The sequence below is a fragment of the Leptodactylus fuscus genome, chromosome 4, assembly GCF_031893055.1.
Source record: "Leptodactylus fuscus isolate aLepFus1 chromosome 4, aLepFus1.hap2, whole genome shotgun sequence".
Classification (NCBI taxonomy): Eukaryota; Metazoa; Chordata; class Amphibia; order Anura; family Leptodactylidae; genus Leptodactylus; species Leptodactylus fuscus.
In genome coordinates, this window is record NC_134268.1 from 174,198,684 (window position 1) to 174,221,235 (window position 22,552).

Here is a 22,552-nt window from a genome sequence, read left to right on the forward strand (position 1 = left end):
ACAGATTAGCTGGTCAGTCACATCTATTTACCTTTCTGTCACATCTGTTTCGATCTTATAAGATATATACCAGGCAAAACATGACAACTGAACTTTGACCCTGAACCATGTTACTCTCTTCAACCCCTTATCTACCCACTAGCCCTGGTACTTCTGTTTTAGTAATCTAAAAGGTTCTTTTAAAGGAATATGTATGCGCCTAATCTGTGCTACAAGCGCTACATTTCTTTTTATTTAAATAAAGTGCATTTTTTAAAGTTATGAAAAAAACAAATAAGTTAATATAGTAAAAAAAAAATCACTAAGTTTTTCTGCATTTCTGCAGAGACAAAGCGGAAAATCCACATAATTAATAACGTGGAAGGAAATCAATTAGGATCAAATATAAAGTGAGAAATAGAAGTAATTACAGTCTGTAAATTATATACAATCAAAGGGAAAATATGAGCATTGACTAATGCATTATACAAGTATTGGACCTTTTTATTCATTAAGCCTGGAGTATTTTACAGATTAGCGAGAACTGGTACATAAAGAGTAATAATTCACTCTGTGTGTGTGTGTGTGTGTGTGTGTGTGTATGTATATATATATATATATATATATATATATATATATATATATGTGTATTTCCAAAGGAAGCTGATTGTTGGGGCCATCTGTGACCTACGGTAAGTTAATGGATGCTATTGAGGTGTACAGTTTCTATGATCACGTCTCAGTTTGCAAAGAGTGGCAAAATATCTGCAGACATGAAAAGCTGTGGTCAAAAGTGAAAGCTTGACTTTTTGTTTTGGCTAATATAGCACCATTGTGGATTTCAACTTCGTGCTGCGGATGATTAAGTTTTCACCAATACAATATCCTAACTTTGGCTTTTGACCATAGCTGCTTCTATCTACAGATGTCCCCCCCCCAAAAAAAAAAAATTAAATAAATAAATTCTAGAACGGCTCAAATAATAAAGTATTTTTTAACAGCTGCACAGCCTGAAATTTTAAGCTAATGGATCACAGACTCTGTTTTTAGTACTTTATGGTTAATTTTTATTTATTGATTAATATTAAAAGTTAATTTTTAAGATAATTAACATGGATTGCATCGTCATTGGATGCTGGAACTTTTTTTCTTTTTTCTTGTACATGTATGCTCAGCACCCCAGTGATAGATTGCTGTCTCCATTGTTCAGCAATCACACATTGACTAAGATATGGACTTTCTTCTCCTGTGTAACACTGGTAACTTTTCTCCTCTGATCAATAAGAATAGACTTGATGCTCAATGCGCAGTATCCAAGTTTATTTATTAATCAATCAAACAGTGTAAACACACGATAGATCCAACAACATCATTAGAGAATGTGGAAAACATTGTAGTGTATCAACACAATATACTTTGTAGAGTAATAGTAGTAAAACGGTTTTTCGGGTCAAACCCGACCTTCCTCAGGCTCTACAACAGAAAGAAAAATGTAAATAAACATAACAAAATAACCAAAGTACTGTATATACAGAGAATAACAGTGACAACTCCAAAATATGTAGATGGTAACGGGCTCAATCCTATTAGTTGGAGTTCCCTGTATAGACCATATGGAACAGTACAAGTCCCTTACAAGTCTCTTGCTGCAGTCCAGTGATGCAAATATACATCAGATGCAGCAGAGGTGAGTGTGCATTGAACCATGTTGCACACTCAGCTCTGCTGCATCTCTGTGTGTGCTGAGCTCTGCCGCTTCTCCGTGTAGCAGTGCTGTGTCAGCACTGCTACATTTGAGATCGGACCACAATGGAAACTGCTGTGGACGGATCTTAGACTCCGCCTCCTCCGGCAGAACCAGTGTTGATTGGCCAAATGCTGTATACTGGCCAATCAACGCTGGTCAATCCATTTCTATGGGAAAAAGTCAGCTCGTGCATATCCCAAGCTGACAGGGATCCTGACGTAATACAGTGACTTGGGCATGTTGCCCCCAGACATGCTTCCCCTGCTGTCCCAGTTGCATTCCAGGGTGTTGGCATTATTTCCTGGGGTGTGATAGTGGACTTGGTGACTCTCCTGAGTCAAATGGTCAGATCCCCTGAAACAAAACATTTTTCCCCATAGACTATAATGGGGTTCGATATTCGTTCGAATAGTCGAATATTGAGCGGCTATTTGAAACTAATATCGAATATTTTACTGTTCGCTCATCTCTACTTATAAACATATATTAAAGAGAGTGTCTCTTATAGATATTCCAATGCAATTCTACAGTCTACTAATATCGAATATATTACTGTTCGATCATCTCTATTATATATATATATATATATATATATATATATATATATATATATATATATATATACAGTCCTATGAAAAAGTTTGGGCACCCCTATTAATCTTATTCATTTTTAGTTCTAAATATTTTGGTGTTTGCAACAGCCATTTCAGTTTGATATATCTAATAACTGATGGACACAGTAATATTTCAGGATTGAAATGAGGTTTATTGTACTAACAGAAAATGCGCAATATGTATTAAACCAAAATTTGACCGGTGCAAAAATATGGGCACCTCAACAGAAAAGTGACATTAATATTTAGTACATCCTCCTTTTGCAAAGATAACAGCCTCTAGTCGCTTCCTGTAGCTTTTAATCAGTTCCTGGATCCTGGATAAAGGTATTTTGGACCATTTCTTTCTACAAAATTCAAGTTCAGTTCAGTTTGATGGTCGCCGAGCATGGACAGCCCGCTCTCAAATGATCTGAAAACAAAGATTGTTCAACATAGTTGTTCAGGGGAAGGATACAAAAAGTTGTCTCAGAGATTTAACCTGTCAGTTTCCACTGTGAGGAACATAGTAAGGAAATGGAAGACCACAGGGACAGTTCTTGTTAAGCCCAGAAGTGGCAGGCCAAGAAAAATATCAGAAAGGCAGAGAAGAAGAATGGTGAGAACAGTCAAGGACAATCCACAGACCACCTCCAAAGAGCTGCAGCATCATCTTGCTGCAGATGGTGTCACTGTGCATCAGTCAGCAATACAGCGCACTTTGCACAAGGAGAAGCTGTATGGGAGAGTGATGAGAAAGAAGCCGTTTCTGCACGTACGCCACAAATAGAGTTGCCTGAGGTATGCAAAAGCACATTTGGACAAGCCAGCTTCATTTTGGAAACAAAGATTGAGTTGTTTGGTTATAAAAAAAAAAAGGCGTTATGCATGGCGTCCAAAAAGAAACAGCATTCCAAGAAAAACACTTGCTACCCACTGTAAAATTTGGTGGAGGTTCCATCATGCTTTGGGGCTGTGTGGCCAATGCCGGCATCGGGAATCTTGTTAAAGTTGAGGGTCGCATGGATTCCACTCAGTATCAGCAGATTCTTGAGAATAATGTTCAAGAATCAGTGACGAAGTTGAAGTTACACGGGGGATGGATATTTCAGCAAGACAATGATCCAAAACACTGCTCCAAATCAACTCAGGCATTCATGCAGAGGAACAATTACAATGTTCTGGAATGGCCATCCCAGTCCCCAGACCTGAATATCATTGAACATCTGTGGGATGATTTGAAGCGGGCTGTCCATGCTCGGCGACCATCTAACTTAACTGAACTTGAATTGTTTGTCCAAAATACCTTTATCCAGGATCCAGGAACTGATTAAAAGCTACAGGAAGCGACTAGAGGCTGTTATCTTTGCAAAAGGAGGATCTACTAAATATTAATGTCACTTTTCTGTTGAGGTGCCCATACTTTTGCACCGGTCAAATTTTGGTTTAATGCATATTGCACATTTTCTGTTAGTACAATAAACCTCATTTCAATCCTGAAATATTACTGTGTCCATCAGTTATTAGATATATCAAACTGAAATGGCTGTTGCAAATACCTAAATATTTAGAACTAAAAATGATTAAGATAAATAGGGGTGCCCAAACTTTTTCATAGGACTGTATATATATATATATATATATATATATATATATATATATATATATTATAGAGATAGATATTTATATAGATTATAGATTTATTTTAACTCTTACTGTATATATTCATCATTCCTCTCTCTGGTGTTTTTCATGTGGGTTCATTGGAAGCAAGTTGCTATCTCCTTTGCTGGGAGAATGAAGCATCCTTTTTAATTAACCTAGGAGGTTTACAAGATTTTCCTTATTATTTACTTCATTATTTACTCCATTCATGTCTTTACTTGTTTGAGCAATTTGCTTTAAATCAAATTAAAAGTGATGTTACATGAGAATAGTCTGATTAGAAGTGGCAATACCTTTTAATGAATCTGATCTCTAAATCAGAATGCTGCAAACTTCTTGTTTGTTGCTAAATTGTCTTTTTAGATATTTTTGATCATTTAGGACATATATAAGATAATGTAATCGCTCAACTTTACTAATTAGATTACAGTATATAATGATGATACAATCCATGTACAGATCCCTGTCTTACCATGTTTTTATTTCGGTACGACCAAGGATGTACTGACCATTTTACATTAGGACAAAGCCCCTGAGCTATTGGCCAGAGGAGGTTCATAGCCTTCTGAATGCTATTTGGAAACCCATCAGTCTATCATAACCTTTGTGGTTGGTACTATACCCTTTAATAACTACAAGCCCAGACTACGATCTGTCTGCTACTGTCACACCTTGTGCTTCTTATAAAGTCAGACATGTCAACTCACTCGTGTTTCCCAGTGGTTTCCTGGATTTGAGGATCCCTCACCTGGTCACCCAATAGTTACTTTCACCCGACTGCGGGCTCATTCTCGGTAATGTGATGTCTCCTCAATGTATTGAATCTTAATAAGAAGGTTTTTGGGGATCCCGCCATCTAAAAAATACAGCACTCCATAGGTCAAGAGAAAAGGTGAGGTAGGTTATTGCCTCGTACCGCAACATTTCAGCTCATGCATACTGAGCCTTTTTCAAGCAATTAATGGTGACACTTTAAAAAGTGGAACAATATATATAATAATAATATATACAGTATAATGTGGATTTATATTCTAAGTAACTGTAATTGCTAATTGATTGTTTCACTATAAAATGTTTCACCATTCATTGTTTGAAAAAACCTCAGTATGCATGAGCTAAAATGTTGCAGTAGGAGGCAATAAACTACTTCACCTTTTCACTTGACCTATGATATAGATTATATATAGTTAGTGGGGAATCGCTCAGGTAGACGCTTGTAGCAGTGCAGGAAGCAGGGACACAGACACTGGATTGCACACAAGTTCAGGCTCTATTCACATGTAACGCATACACTGCCTTTGCAGAGGCACAGAATAAACAAAACCCTTCTCGACTGAGAAAGCTAACGTAAACGTAAGGAAACTTCTCCCTGACTCTACAGGACACTGGCTACCAGTCTCCCACTTTGGCAACAACAACGGGTGACACAGTACCTGCTTTGGTGGTCCAGTCTGGACAGTTCAACTCTGTCTGTGTGGTGCCACCCTGCTATTCTTCACACACAGACTGTTATTAGGGCCTGATCAGTCAGCTGACCTCCCTGGTGTGAGTCTTTACCAAACACCCTTTAGCTGCCTGGCTGGAATATACCTGTCTTCCCAGACCACACCCTTCACTCTCTCACAATATATATATATAATCTCTGATTAGTTACTGTCAATGGGATTTATGCATACAGGATTTGTCATAGCTATACTTTGGACGTTATGAGAAGTAATATATGGACACTGTGATAGCATTTGATGTTCTATTCAAAATTATGCAACCAAGAAACTTTTGTTTGTGTTTAGCTTTAAAAGAATAAGTGTTAAGGGAGAGAATGCTTGTTTGCAATGCTCTCGCAGATAGTATTGTTGCAGGCAGTCAATATGGTATACTAAACAAGCATCATTAATAGGCTTTGCTTTGACAGCCACAGCAGATGGATTGCTTGCATTTCGATTGGAGAAAAAAAAACGCCGTTTTCATAGACCTGCTTTGAATGATGGGTTTAGTAATTGCCCTTGTAAAATGTCTGATTTTGGAAGTGAGAAAAAAGAATAGAAGAAAAAAAAAAGCAGTACTCAAAGAGAAAAGTCGCATATTAAGCACAGGTATTGTGTTTTGTCAGTCAGGAATTAAATTACCATGAAACGGCTCTTCCAACTCCAACGATGTCAGGTTGTGTTTGTTTTTAGTGTAGCTTTACTATGTGAAGTGTAGCAGTAACATTGGGTTTCGGAGAATGCTATTTTGGTGAGTCAAGCTATTAATTTAATTTTCGGATGTCAAGTAAACTGGATAAAAAGCTGATAAAGAATCGACAGTGTTTTGTGAAAGAAGGTAGGGAATGTGCTCAATGGTGTATCTACTAGGGGCATGCAACGGGAGTAGTTTCTATCAGGCCCTGGATTCTGGGGGGCCCAAAGGTCCCTCTGCTGCATAAAATATTTGAATATTTTAAATAAAATTGGTAGGGGTCCCTATTAGAGATTTTGCATTTGGGCCTAGGAGATTTAAGTTGTGCCTTTGGTACCTAGTAGGCTATGGGGCCTGTGGAGGAAGGGGGGCCTGCAGGTCTTTCTCACAATACTTTGATCTCCTTTAATGTCTGGTAGTCCAAGTATCATCAATCCTTTTCCTTTCCTCTGTTTATTGAGATTTATGATACAGTGTCAGACATTCCCCCTACCATGTCAGGAGATCCTCAACCCCTAAAAAACAGAAGCAGCAGTTCATTATATAGTCAAATAAAGGAGACTTTGAAGAAAAAGTTAACTGAAAGGGTTACTGAGTGACTTGAGTCAGGGATCGCTGCCAGTTTGTTTTATTTAAGTTCCTTTATTTATTTTTCCTTTAAACTCATTTACATAAACATATCAAGAGAAAATACTTTTTTTTTTTTTTTTTTTTTTTTTTTTTTTTTTTATAACCATTGTCCTTCTTTTACCCTTCCCACTTTTTGGAAGGATGTCTAATTCTGACTTTTGCAATATACTGACAGACGTCCCTCGTACATATTTGATAGAAATGGGCAAAATTGCTATTAGTTGTATGATAATACTGTACAAAAAGTTGTCTGCTGAAAGCTATGCTGGTCAAAACACATTAGGTGATTACCACGAACACAACCTGCTGCTATTGTATACACTTGACAAAGGAGCTCTTATACTCCGAAACGTGTTGTGTTCATGGTATCAAATAAAGTGCCTTCACAAGATCTTCCTGGGTAAAGCGCGGATCATTCTCTTCAGTTTGCAGTGGGTCCTTTCCTTCATCATATCTCTTGACATGTTTATTTTAATAAACACGTGTTCCTCATAATACGATTCTGGAGAATGCTATATTGTGCCGCTCCTTGGTTATTTCTCCTGATAAATAAATTGACAATTGTGTGTTATTAGTTAAGGCTGTGCCAGAGTACCTGTGCCAAGCCTTATTTCCTTGGTATGCCCCAATTCTTTCCAGCATCCATCTCCTTTAGAATGCACCCCCATCCATAATATTGTGGCAGGTATAGGACTCCATGACTCTACCTCCTCCATAGTAACTCAATGTGCTCGGCAAACCTGTATGGTCACATGGTCGTCCACTCGCCACCATGTTATGGAGGTGGAGGTTGGCAGAGTAGGGGTTGGGTGAGAGGTTAATACCAAGCAGAGAGTCATTATACTCTGTGGGGGGCATAAGTGACCACTGTAACATTTGGGACATTATACTGTTATATTGAGATTAATGTAGCATTAATGTAGCATTATAATCTATATGGGCCACTATAGAGCATTATACTGTGTATAGGGAGCCTTGCATTTTTTGCATTTTGCAACCATTTTGTCAAGATTTTTTACCAGCGGTGGAAGCTTCTAGAAGAGCGTCCAGTCCCCATATGAATGTAACTGTAATGGATATATTCTATATCCTATTCAGCTGTAAGTCCTGTTATATGACTCTTATGTATGAGCTGACAACCTTAAATATTGCTCTGCACGCCAAGTATCTCATCTTTAATTTTTCCATTTAAATTGGCACGCCAAGCAAAAAAAAAAGCTATCTACCCCTGGTTTACAATATGTATATGATGTGGTCAACAGATCAGAGGTGTGTATGTTTATACTAGGCCTTGATATGTATTGTCTTTCCTTTCTCTAGTAATCTCCAGCAACTATCAGACGTGCCTGGGTCTCCTAATGCACTACCCACCGATCGGTGACGTTCACTCGCTCATTCTCAAGGCTCTGTTTCTGCGAGACCCAAAGGTATAGTAACACTAAAAGCCTGTTTTCTTCAGTGCCTCAAGCACACCAACAATTACACCATCAAAGAGTATAAATGTGTTTTAGACGGAGAGCTTACTTGGCAGCTAGTAATAGACATTAGCATAAAGTTTTGGGACCTCATGGAGAGATTACGTCTGGAGGCTGTCATCTACTATCTGTACTGACAATGGTACATATCATTAATCACAGAGGGTGCATGTAGAGGGGGGAGATGCTTCAGATCTGTATTAATCGTGTGCTGTATAGCAACAAGTTCTGCAGAGTTGTTTTATTAAGCAGGTAGAAGACATTTTCTGTGCTTCCATCCATGTTATAGTTAATGTTTTATTTCATATGTCATGTATATAACAACATAAAGGTCAAGAAAGCTAAAAAACACGTATTCTAATTTACATATCTGCAACATGACATTTTCTTTGGTGTCGTTTTTCTGTTATTGTCATTAGTTGGTTACACAAGGTATTATTTTTTTCCCAGTTTTAACACCTGTGCAATGGGTAAAGGGAATGTGCAGAAAACTGTATACAGAGATATGTCAGAAGATGTTATAGTTTTGTAGTGTATGCCAAGATCACAGTAATAAGGATGGTGTGGGGCTTGTTAGAATCTTATGTCCCTAATACCTTTCTAGAAAGAGGCCTAATCTGGTCATAGATGGTTGCTCTAGAGGTCAGTGGGTACATAGGGGAAACTTGAAGCTCCTGTCCCTCACTTACCATGTGCCATCTATAATACTGAATAAAACCACTGCACGTTTCGGACAGAATGAGCCCTTCTTCAGGCCTAAGTACAGCGCTCACCCAAACATACCAGAAATTTCTTTTTTTTTTTTCTTTTTTTTTAATTCAAAAGGGTTTTTTATTTTTTTTTTTTGAGAAGGTACAATACAAACATAAGCATCAAAAACAGCGATACAACATGACTCAACAATGGAAATGTACAAAGGAATAATAACAAGTAGTACAAATAAGGTTAACCTAGGAGTTAGGAGTGCTCTAGAGTGTGGGCAAACAGAAACGCAATGATAAAAGACTGAGGTAAAGCACTGTACAATGGAAAATGATTGTGTTAGATCCTTATTAAAACTATGAGGATCACTAGAATGACTACACCTGAGGGAAGAGGCTAGGAAACGGGAGTGTTGAGGTGAGGAAGGGAAGGAGAAGAAAAACAAATAAATACATAAAGGGAGCTGAGGGCACGGACCCCATAAAACCCATTGGGACAGACAGAGGATAAGAATAGGAGGGGGGGAGAAGGGAAAGCATGGGCCGATAGAGGGGGTGAGGTCCATTAGCAGCAGAGACCAAGAGAGGAGGAGGGGGAGAGGGGGGGAGAGAAGGAAGGGAGGGAGAGGTTGCAGCAAAGATAGATGAGGGGGAGGCAGGGGGAAGAGGAAAAGGAGGATGGAGAAGTGAAACCGGGGAGAGGAAAGGTGGCCAGGAAAAGAGGGGGGGGGAGGAGAGAAGCGGAGAGGGAAGTTGAGGGGAGGAAAAAAAAGGAGGAGAAAAACCTCCACTATTCAGGGCTATGTCTGCTCAAGGAGGTGAGCAGGCAAACGCGTGGCGTGGGGGGGGGGTGTCAGAGGTTGTCAAGCAGGGCAGAAATTTCTTTATTATTGGAATGAGAACATGGCAAAATGCGTTTCGGACCACTGCTCGTCCTTTCCTAAGTGCACAATTGCTTGTCTGGATGGTTCAAGGGCTCATTCTATCTGAAACGCGTAGTGGTTTTACTTCATGATTCTGATTAAAGGATTTATTTACAAGTACCTCTGGTAAACGTGGATATTTATTGGTCATATCACAGTGAATTTTGGTCCATTTATATCATATTGTATCACATCCTGGTGATGGTTACGGTATCCTGCGAATACTTGGAAAGGAGGTCCACACTTTATTGGTGTATGCGGTTTAGAGAGTTGTGACTATCACAACCCTCTATGGTGAGCACATCACTTTGACATTTTTGGAGTGCATATCAGGAATAATGCACTAGGTGCTTGCACGGTGATGTTCTTTTATTTTTCACTAGCTGTAATACTGGTCATCTTATGTTGTAGAGAGGCCTTTGGAACCCCTGAGACACCCAGGCCCAGTAACAATTGCTACCTCTGCACCCCCTGTAGCCACATTCTTAAATGGGTGTCTTTAGACCCGCACCATGGGAGTTTCTGTGGGCCCACCAATAATCTATGCAGAGCATTTACATGCCCACTTTTATACACACAAGATATTATTACCCTACCTGGTTGTGTTGCCTCAGTGTAGTGAGTCAAAAGGACAAATCCTCTGCTAGTATTGGTCTCCCTAAACCCAGCTGTGACTTTCCTAGGCCACTAGTATAATGTTGTCAAAAAATGTGAGACCTGCAGATAATGTCAGGCCTGCCATTTTTTTCCCACCAGTACCATGCCTGCTTATTGACTTTTGGTTGTCTATTACCTTTACCTATTGTAGGATACGGGTGAACCAAAGCGGAGCTCACAATGAATCATCTCCAGACGTGTTTTTCATGAAATTAAAAAATACATTTTGTATTTTAAAGGGTTATGTTTTTGTGAAATAAAAGTCAGATTGAGCAACTATTTTATCATGTGTATATTCATTATTTCCAAGCAGTAGGAATCTCCTTAATTTTTGGGAGCGGCATGGGTCAAGCTGAATAGCTTGTTAAATAGGAATTTCTATGATAACATATAGAAGGGAAAGGTCTTGGCCATACAGCAATCTCTCCAGACCTTACAATAAGTATACATACATAATTGGCTCGTCCAATTGTGTATTATCTCAGTGGAAAGATGGGAACAAAACATAGTGGCTTATTTTCTGTAGAAACAAAGGTTTGGGCATATTGAATGGGGCAAGACCAGTCTTTTTATGGGAAATCCTCTGCTGAGGATATTTGGGAGCTCAGCAATTGTTGGTCAACCCCTTGGACATTGACTGGATATAATAGACATTAGGCAAACTTTGATTGTAATCCAGATTTACTAATAGGTAGACAGACTTAAAATACACCAGATTTACCACAGTTCCTTATGCTGGATAATAAATCTAAATTATTTATACGTTTATACCAGCTTTTACCTTGCTTAATCTTTCCACATTTTTGGAATATCATGGTGTTCATTTTTATTGAGACTCTACACTTACTTTTTTAGAAAGTTGAAAAATTTTAGCCCAAATTAGATGATCCAAGATGTACTACACTATACCTAAGATGTGCCAGGTTTACAACAGTGTCTAGTTGTAACCACTATAGTAAATCTGGGTCAATGTCTGTACATTGGATAATTTGCCACTCAGTCTAATAGCCACACAATTACATTGTCAGCTTAGACTCCATGTACAATAATCTCCACGCTTGTGCTATATTGATCTTTAAATGACCTCTTTAGTCTTTACCGGCTTGTTCTTGTAAGAGAGAAAAAACTTAAGCCCAATTAGAAACTAAAAGTCATCGAGGATGTGAACATATTGTTTTCTCTAAATAGCCAGATGTTCCACCATGTCCTGAAGGCAGTAAGGCCTGAGAATAAAAGGTTTGAGACTATTGTTTTAAGTTAACAGTGAATTTTGAGAATCTGCCTGTACCCTGTAGCAAATAAAATTCTAATACAGCAGCATCAGCATAGAAATATTTTCTTCCTGCACATCCATATCCGTGTTTCATTGATTTTAAAAGTGTTAACCTTATCACAATGAGTGATACCTACCACATTGCCAAATTTGTATAGCCAGAATTAACATTTTAAATTAGGAATTTAAAACAAAACAAGAGCTTTCCTTTAATTTTATGACCATTTATGTTTATAGCAATAGCCAGAAGTGACTTTAGCAGTAAACATTACTGCTATATATTGTGCTTACTGAGTCTTTATATATAGCCCTTTAAGTTCTAGGCTTTGTCAAGTCAATAACTCTTAATATAGCGCAGTAAGGAGTCAGTACACTTAGATTTTTACATTGCTTGAGCAACTATTGTAAACTGCATTTGTATTGAATTAATAAGAGTAATATGTAAAATGAAAAGGCGTAATAATACAACATTAAGAGCTTTCATTATTCCAGGGTCCATATGTTTTACGTTGCTCATTTTGCTATAAAGTGTTCCAAATTTATCAAGATGGCACATACGTCTATCACATTTCATGGTGTACTGAATACTCATCACTTCATGGCTGTTTTACATGCTGACCAAAACAAATGGTGTTACTGCAGATCTATTGTACATGTCACATTGTGCAGGCCTTTTATGAATGTAGCAGTATGTTCCTTTAGATAGTTTTCTAACACGTGTTACCAGGGCCATAGGTTGAGGGATTGACATGGCATGTGCCCACAATGCTTAGTAGCTAAAAAAAATGATAGGCTATACTTTAGATAAGGCATAAGTGTGAGATGTTTGACTAGGGACGCTTTAACCGTAGGGTCAACAGTGTACTTGCCTATGATATCGAGGCTTCATTTGGACAGCGGGACAGCCCTGCATTTTTTTGTCCCACTGTCTAGGGCAGCAGATCCAGTCTGCACCAACTCATCAGAATCCTAAAGGACGCCGATGAGTTACACACAGTAATGAAGTAGAGAGTTGTCCCCTCCCTGCTTCACCACCCGGCCACTGTCTTTGCTCCTGGTGTCCTGGGAGCAGGAGGCGCGATGTAGTAATGTCACTTACATTGCACCTGTTGCTCCTTGAGAGTCCGGGACCAGAGACCAGAGTAAATGGGGGAACGGGGAAAAGTGAGTATTAAGGTTTATGCTTTCTTTGAATATATAAATTGGGGGACATGAAACAGTGGTGGCAACCTGTGGGGTGGGGGGAACATGATACTGTGGGGGGGGGCAACCTGAGGGGGACATGATACTTTGGGGGACATACTGTGAGGGGACATAATACTGTGGGGGCGATTTGGGGAGACATGCTATTGTGGGGGCAACCTGAGAGAGACATGACACTGTGGGGGAAGCCCGAGGCGGATATGACAGTGTGAGAGCAACTGGGGGGGATGGGGTACAAGACAAATGTGGGGGCAACCAGGGGGTTGAGGGATATGAATCTGTGAAGGGGACATGAAAATGTGGGGGCAACCTGGAAGGGGACATTATGAGGAACATTATGGGTCCACTAGGGAGGCATTAGCTGCTAAGGGGCATCATACAATGTGGGGACCACCGAGGAGACATTAGAATCTGTGCAGGTTAGGCATTTCTAGGTAGTGGTGATGGGTGGCCACCATTGTGTTAAAACGGCCCTGTGAGTGAGGATCCAATTATCAGGCTCTTGTATTCTAGTGAGTGCAGAAATAGCTGAGCATTGTCCGTGGCTGTCTCTCTCTGAGTGAATGGAATGGACGTGATCATATATTTATCCTGTCATTAATGTTTCTTAAACTGGCCATAAACATGTTTTACACTGGTTTGTTTGTATTGTGAGAGAAGAAGTTGTCAAGGGGGCCTAAGGTGATTTTTGCTCAATGGCTTGTGAGTCTTTAGGTAGGCCCCTAATAGCCAACCAACCCTGGTGATATTGTCGGTGACTTTTCTGTATTGTCTGTGGGGGTGAAAAGCTATGGGAGATACAGTCCATTTACAGAAATGAATAACTGATGTAAGCCGATGGCTGGTCAGGTAGTGTAGGGGGTGTACATCTCACCCAGACTACTAAAGTGGGTGAGATGAGAAAACTCCAGAAAGAACGTTTCTCAGCAGATGACTATTGTCTGCTGAGGGTTATTTCAAAGTTCCGGTTACTGGGCTGGAATTTTAGGAATGGCAAGTAGGTTGGTAGTGGGACCTGTCATTCCACCCCCCTCCAGTCCACACTTTGGGGATGTTCTGGTAGCGACTCAGCTGCAGAGAGTCTCCTCGTCAAAGGAGCTTAAGTCAGCTCCAGCAGCAGACTGGGGGCAGAGTTTGGCTGGCGAGCCAAAGAGAGAGGTCATATTTTTGGAGCTGTGTCCTGAATGACTCACCTGGCTTTTGATTTCTGTTATTCTAGGTGAGGTAACCTATTCTATGTTTAGTTAGAGCCTAGCCGGGCAGGTATTTATTTTTGTATTGTTTCCTTTTGTTGCTGCACTATATTTTTTGAGTGAAAATAAACTCTACCTTTGTTTTGGACTAAAGAAACTGGATTTTTGCGCCTATGCCACCCCACCTAGCAACCCCAGACCCTGACACTGAGTAAAGTAAAGGCTGTACAAAAAAAAATGTATGTTTGTGCTTTTTCCATTTTTAAGGCTTTGCACTATTTGGTTTTTGTTTGGTTTTTTTAATGTTCATTAGCTTACTAAATGTAAAATTAACCCCTTCCCGCCGATGGCACTTTTTGACTTCCTGACCAAGCTCGATTTTTCAAAACTGACATGTCACTTTATGTGGCAATAACTTTCGAACGCTTTAACTTACCAAAGTGATTTTAAGATTGTTTTTTCGTAACACATTGTACTTCATGTTAGTGGTAAATTTTAGTTGATATGTTTTGTGTTTAATTATGAAAAAATTGGAAATTTGGTGGAAATTTTGAAAAATATGCATTTTATAAAGTTTGAAATGATGTGCATTACATACAGATAGTCAGACCGCCAAAATTATATCATAAATCTCATGTTCCAGATCTCTGCTTTATGTCGGAATCAAACTTTAGTCACCCTTTTAATTTTTACGGACATTATAAGATTTACAAGTGAAACAACAATATTCAAAATTTTCAAGAAATTTCCAAAACCCATTTTTTAAGGGACTAATCCAGTTATGAAGGGGTTTTGAAAGACCTTTGTATTAAAGCCCCCCATAAATCACCCCATTTTCAAAACTGCACCCCTGAAATAAGCCAAAACAACATATACCTAGTAATTTAACCCTATAAGTGCTTAACAGGAATTAATACAAAATGGAGGTGAAATTTTCAAATTTGAATTTATTTTACTAATATTTTCGTTTAGCCCTAGAATTTGCACATTCACAAGGGGTTAAAGGAGAAAACGCATCCCACAATTTGTTAGGCAAGTTCTCCTGACTACCATAGTACCCCACTTGTGGGTGTAAACTAATATATGGACGCACAGCGAGCCGCAGGAGGGAAGGCGCGCCAAAGAGCTTTTAGAGGGCAGATCTGGCTGCGATCAGTTTCAGGCACCATGTCGCATTTACAAAGCCCTTGAGGAGTCAAAACAGTGGAAACCTCTAGAAAGTGACCCCATTTTGAAAACCGCACCCCTCAAAGAATTTATCAAGTGATGTAGTGAGCATTAGTAACCCCGAAGTGAATGTGTAAGCTGTGCGGAGTAAATTGGGTACCCAAATCCCATTCTATTTTCCCACCAGCTCCTATGACGGGGAAGAGGGGCATTCTGGGGGGTCAGCGCTGCTGTATTCTCTCATAAGCTCTAAATATGGGGTGTCCCCTGAAAACGCTCGCACCGCTTACACATTTCCTTCTAGTCGCAGCCACTTATGTCCTAATGATTTGGCGACTTTTGGGGTTTTTGTCTTCACATTGTACAAGGTAGATTTTTATTTTTATTTTCTGGCAATGTGGCCATATGAGGGCTTGGTGTTTGCGGTATTAGATGTACTTTTCAATGCCACCATTTTGGGGCCTGTAACTTATTGACTACATTTTATTAACTCTTTCTGGGTGGGATGTAAAAGGAAACATCAATTCTGGCATTGCTTTTTAGCATTTATTTTTTTTCCCGCGCAGCGTACAGCATAAGTAACGTTACCTTTATTCTGCGGGTCGCTACGGTTACGGCGATACCTCATTTATATGATTTTTTAATGCTTTGCTATTTGTGCAGAATAAAATTCAATTCAGGGAAAAAAATCTATTGTTTTTGCATCGCCATCTTCTGAAAGGCATAACGTTTTTATTTTTCGCTAGACAGAGTTGGTTGAGGGCTTATTTTTTGCGGGAAGACCTCTTCTTTTTATTGGTACCATTTTGGTTTTCATCTGACCATTTGATTACTTTTTATTGAACATTTTGTAAGGGAAAGGTGGTGAATAATCATTATTTTGAGCGGTTTTCTACGTTTTTTTTTACGACATTCGCCGTTCGGGTTAAATAATGTTTTAATTTTATTGTTCAGGTTATTATGGACGCGGTGATACCAAATATGTAATGTTTTTTTCTATTTTTCTTTATTTTACATAATAAAACATTTTATATGGGGAAAATGGGATTTTTGGGGCTTTATTTATTTCTATTTTATTTTAAACTTATTTAAACTTTTTTATTTTTACTTTTGTCCAACTTTTTTTTACTGTCCCCATGGGGGATTGAAGCAGTGATCGGCTGATCACTGCTTCAATAGAGATACACTGCAATACACGTGTTACACGTGTATTGCATTGTATAGGAAGCTGTCAGCCTGTGTAGACGCACAGGCTGACAGCTTCATTTACGGCAGGATCAGCCAGGTGCGCGGACGGGGTAAGTGAAGGGGCAGACCTGGGGTCACTGATCAGACCCCGGGCTGCCCCCTACGAACACCGGCACCCCCCAAAACCGGCGCGGGGGGTGCCAATCGGCACAATTTTAGAACGAAACCCCGGAGGTGCCGGTGGTCATGTTGATCACCGGCATCTCAGGGGTTAACACCCGCGATCGGACCCGGTTCCGACCGCGGGTGTTACGGGGCATTGTCAGCCGTGTATTACGGCTGACACCCGCTGTGCATGGTGCGCACACAGTTTCTGTGTGCGCACCATGCATCCGCAGTAATAGTACGGCGGTTTGTGGGAAGCCCTTCCCAGCAGCGCCGTACTATTACGGCGAATGTCGGGAAGGGGTTAAATACCTAAATAGTCTTCATTGACCATTTCCCACCATTTTTCTGTTGGAGAACACCATACTGGATGCACAGACCTAGCACTGAGCATGTATTCCTGGGTGGGACACATCCACATGAGATTAGATTGGTGCTAGGATCAGGATGCACATACTTTATATAAAAGAAATAATACTAAAAAGAAGATATGAAGATTGCAGTCTAGCTCTTAGTGAAACCACTCATATATAGCATTAATCATAATATTTTTCCATGGCAAATGTGTCCATAGCCTTTTTACAGAAAAAATTATTACACAAAAGCGTTGTTTTTATACATGAACCTCTTTTCATACTAAGCTTCCAAAGCTTTAATACAGAGCATATCTAGCACTTCTCCTTCCCTCGCAGACATGATTTATTACCCCTTATATATAATGCATCAGTAATGTCATACAATTGGATTCCAGCACTTCAAATTCTTGACCATTGTTCTTTGAATACTGGCTTTATTAAGAAAGGTGAGATTCAAGTGCTAGGTTCAGTGGAGATCTGTTTTAGGCTAGGCTCACACTTGTATTGGGGTTTCCGTTCTTCTGGTCCACTTCGGGACCCAATAAATAGAAACCCAATCCGCTTAAAAAGCGGTTACTATAATGTATCTTTCAAGCGGATTGGGGTACAGTATCCCCAAACGGCCATGAAATGCAGATATGAACATATCCTAAAGTAACCTTTCACCGTGATTATGCTTTGATGGGCAATAGACACTCTGACGTGATTGCCGAGAAAAAGTATAGGATCTGTTGAACTGGGGGATAGTGTTTCTCCTTGGGAAGAACACTGTGAAGACTTAGGCCAGGGACAGACAGGTTGGAGTTCCAGTGGGATAACTACAGGTGACTAACCAGCTGCCGTATACAGTAGAAGTGTCATGGATGAGATTTAAACAAGTTTTGAACCTGCAGCAGTTTCTATTGTCGTTCTCAGTCTTTGTATTGCAAAGATTGAAAGTGGGATCGGCCTAATATAATCCATGTATAAACTGTGATGGAACCCCAACAATTTCAGTTGTTTTTTGGGATGGGCATGTTGTAAATCTCACAGAAGATGCGTCCAGTGTGTCCTTAGCTTTAAGCTAAAGCCCCTCATTGCAGAAAATCAGATTTTTTTCTCTTGCAAACTTTGCTGCGGTTGAGCCAAAGACAGGAGTGAATAGAGCAGAAGGTAGAAGTATAAGAACTTCCTATATATTTCCTTTTCCTTTTGTAGCTATTCTTGGCTTTGACTCAAAAAAACGCAACAAAATCTGCAACAAACAAAGCTGAGTTTACGCAACGTGGGGCCTCAGCCTTAAGGAGCCTTTTAGGCTATGTAATGTTTCTAGGGTCGGATTGGATGATGCCAGTATCCACAACATTCAGCTGGAGTAAGCAGTACACTAAGTCTTTGCTAGTTTGTGATACAGATCACAAGAGAATGAATTTCTTTGGTCATAAATATCTTAAGTATACAAGTAGTGACAGAAAATAAACTTCCAAATGACAGGTTTCTATATAGAAAGAGGAAGGGGTCATAAACACTTGAAAAGCTTTTTTTATTAGTTTTGAATCTTTGAAACAAAAAAGTATAATCTGAAAGGAAGTCTGCATATTGAGCGGTCACCCCTGTTTTACAGAGCATGTTACAATGATAAACCGTATACCTCTGTTATATATGTCACATTGATAGATGTGAAGAAAATGGCTCAGTATTATACAAATTGCTCAGTTAGTGCACTGGGGGCGGGACTTCAGCTCTTAGGAGCACTGCTCTTGTCACTCCTCCTTGTGCCACCCTGTGCAGTGAGTGTTGATCCTTCCCCTGCTATGACCTCATCCATCCTACTTGAGCACCAAGAGCAGTGCTCCTGGGGCTAAAGGCCGGCCTCTAGTGCACCAAATGCCTCCAATGCAATACTTCAAAGTTGTTTTTTTCCAAATCTTAAAAAATAACATGACAAAGGTATGATGTTTATCACTGTAGGGAATATGTTTGGGGGAGGAAATATTCAGTGATGTATTCATTTGAAACAAAAAAAACAATATTTAATACTTTTTACATTTAAAAAATACATAGGATTAAAAAAAAAATTGCAAATGTGTAAAAATAAAAAAATACCGTAGAATAATAAGAAGTAAACCTGGTATCCAGTTGCATGTTTGTTCCTCAGTAAAGGCTGTGCCGGGCGGCGATACACAACAAACCATTCCCAAGCTTCTTGTTTTCTGCTCAAAACTTTAGCAATTTGAAGAGGAATTAGCAAAGATATAAATGATATATAATAACAGAGAAAATTGGATGCGTACTTTAACATCAGATAGATGGTGCTGGCAAGGCTCAGCGAGGTGCTTGTACATTGACCATCTTCACATCCGACAGCAACTGCAAAATAAAAGGCTAAATTAGCATTTTCATTTAGAAATATCACAGGCTTTGGAAGAATTAAGATGGATCTAACATCACAAAGGAGACCAAGGAGAGTATTTCTACAAGCTGTCTTTTTTAGAAATATTTGTTTAAATAAGGCTAATTTAGTTAATCCTTCGCCGTTTCGAGGTAATTGCGGTTCTATCAGGCTGTTTGTTCCAGGTTTAAAATACTGCAGAATTTTACAATCCAAAAAAAAAAAACAGAAAGGAAAGAAAAAAATCTGTTTCTCTGGCACTGAAGAGACAAATATTTTTTCTGACAGTTTCACTTTGCATATACTGTTAAGTATCGCTATGTATCTTCATCACCCGCTTACATTCAGACAATTTGGTTTCTGTTATGTTCCTCTAAATCCCTTTTAGTGGCTGAGGTTTGGCCCACCTGTCTCCTCTAAAACACCTGCAACATATGTTTGCCTAACCCTAATGTGCCTTTCCTTTTGGGGCCTATGAATTTCCCCTTGAGCTTTTTGCTTATAAACAGCTGAGTAATTTTGTTTTCTAATGACGCTTTCATTTCCCCTGGCAATGAGGAAATAACATATTCTGTAAACCGAATGTCATTTTTCACTGGGCTACATTTTTTATGTATTTTGTATCTTTTTTTTGTTTACAATGTTTGGATCGTAACGCTAAATGATTCCGCCTTAATTAATATAGTAAGTAAATGCGGATCATTTTTTACCACTTTTACATATCCGCAGCGTCAGTATGGCTGAAGACTTGCATGAAATATGTGTCATTTATCTCCATGGCTGCAAGGGTTTTTTGTTTTTTGTTTTTTTTAAACAAACACTGCAGAGTATCTGTATTTAACAAAGCGTAAAATCACAGATGAGAAAATGCCAATTCTGGAAAACATCGCTTTTTTTTTTTTTTTTTTTGGATCAGCACCTTTTGTATGGCATTGCTTTACCTTAGTCATGTACACAGCGTACTACAGGACTATAAAGGTTCATGCACACTATAATATTATGTGTGACGTAAAAATCTTGGGCACCCTACTGTAAATCTGGAAATGATTGTTGGTTATTTACTTATTTTACTAGCTTTTATGGCTCGAGTCGTAAAAACTATAAAATATAAAAAGCTACAGAAAGATTGTGTAAAGTTTGCTTACGGTGAAGAATTATTTTACCTTGTATGTTTCTGCTTTTATTATTCTTCAAGCTGAAATAAGATTTTAAAAAAACTGGGTGCATATCGTGGCATATTTCTGCTATAATAAGGGTCTCCAAGTCATTGATGGAACGGAATAAGTACAGCAGCATATGATAACAACAAAATAAAATAGGGTGACTCGGTGGTTAGCACTGTAGTCTTGCAGCACTGGAGTCCTGGGTTTGAATCCTGCCAGTGACAACATCTGCAAGGAGTTTGTATGTTCTTCAGTGGCGTACCTACCGTGGTAGCAGTGGTAGCAGCTGCCACAGGGCCCGAGACATTAGGGGCCCGGCCCCCACCGCTGCGTTTTTGTTATTTTTTTTTTATTTTTTTTTTTAATAGGCCATTACCAGCTGGAGTTAATTCAGCCGATAACGGGCCCTATATACTTACCGATCCTGGTCAGTAAGTGACAGTGCGGGCCCCACAAGCGCTATTATACTCGGGGGTCTTTTCAGACCCCTGAGTGTAACGATCGGAGGCCTGGGAGAGGTAAGATAACATAAAAAAAACTGTGTTACTTACCTCTCTGGGCAGGCTTCAGCCTACTTGCGTGACGTCATATGACCTGCGACGCAGGGCCCTAGTCACATGACGTCCCGGAAGATGGCCGACAGCAACAGAGAATGCAGGGGAGTCGGGAGATAGGTAAGTAATAGTAGTTTATGTTTGTATCCCTCTGGGTCTCCGATTATTATACTCGGGGGTCTGAAAAGACCCCTGAGTATAATAGTGCTTGTGGGGCCTGCGCCGTCACTTACTGATCCCGGCCCCTGCCAGGATCAGTAAGTATATAGGGTCCACAATGGGACATAATACTGTGTGCAGGGGCCAGTTTGGGGACATAATACTGTGTACTGGGGTCACTATGGGGACATAATACTGTGTGCAGGGGCCAATATGGGGTATTATAGTGTGCGCTGAAATGCGCGGGGAAGGGGGGGCGGCGGTGGCAGTAGGGTCAGTTGGTCGAGGTCTTCAGCTTCGGTCGGGGGGCCCCATGTCAAAAGTTCGCCATGGGGCCCTGCCATTCCTAGTTACGCCACTGATGTTCTCCCTGTGTTTGCGTGGATTTCCTCCCATACTCCAAAGACATACTGATAGGGAAAAATGTAGATTGTGAGCCCTATAAATGGGGCTCACAATATACATAAAAAATACTCCCTTCTTTAATCCCTTGTTGATCCAAAGCAAATGCATCCGTGATCCATGCTGGTTTTTGTTTACAAGCTGCCAGCATGTGACTACTACAGCCAATCAGAAGCTGTCGTATTGCTGACATCACCATTCGGTTGCAGTAGTCACATTATACAACAGCAGGCCATTGCTGGCAGCTAAAAGGCAGGGAAACACCAGAGCATCTGTGCAGGATTAGCAAGGGCTTGAAGAGGTGAGTACTTGTTTTCTTAGGTAAATTCTCCTTTGTTGGATTCTAATTCATTCCTTCAGACTCTCTGCCTCATTGGTGGCTTCAGAAAATGGTCACTTGTCTCAATATATTAATATAAAGGCAACTGTAGAGCTGGATGGATTTTGCTTTTCTCAAAGACCAATAGATAATATTTCTACCTTATGATCTAAAGTAGATCTGGTGAGGGACTACAGACGTGTGGAGGATGATATTACAGAAACTTTTTGATTTATGAATATACTATTTTGCCTGTTTTATTTTATCATTATTATGATACAAATAAATAACAAATTATTCTTATTTTACAAATTTACAGTTGGGTAGTGCAGATTTTATGTAGTATATGGATGAATCTTAATAGTACTGTAGTATGCTATTGAACTTTAAGGATACCACCCCTTTAAGTATGGCTTTACTGTATTTGCCTTTTTTTTAATTATGCAACTTTATCTTATGAAGAGAATATGCCAGGTTATAGCAAATCTACA

The 22,552-nt window shown here is 39.5% G+C and overlaps 1 protein-coding gene across 2 annotated transcripts in view; it reads left to right on the forward strand.

Annotated features, from left to right (window-relative positions):
- TBC1D5 (TBC1 domain family member 5) overlaps positions 1–22,552 on the forward strand; it is a 438,516-nt gene that overhangs the window by 322,315 nt on the left and 93,649 nt on the right. For both annotated transcript variants that reach the window (XM_075271425.1, XM_075271426.1), the window contains exon 16: positions 8,113–8,219. In XM_075271425.1, coding sequence (XP_075127526.1) covers positions 8,113–8,219 — 107 coding nt within the window. The remainder of the gene's footprint in view (positions 1–8,112; positions 8,220–22,552) is intronic.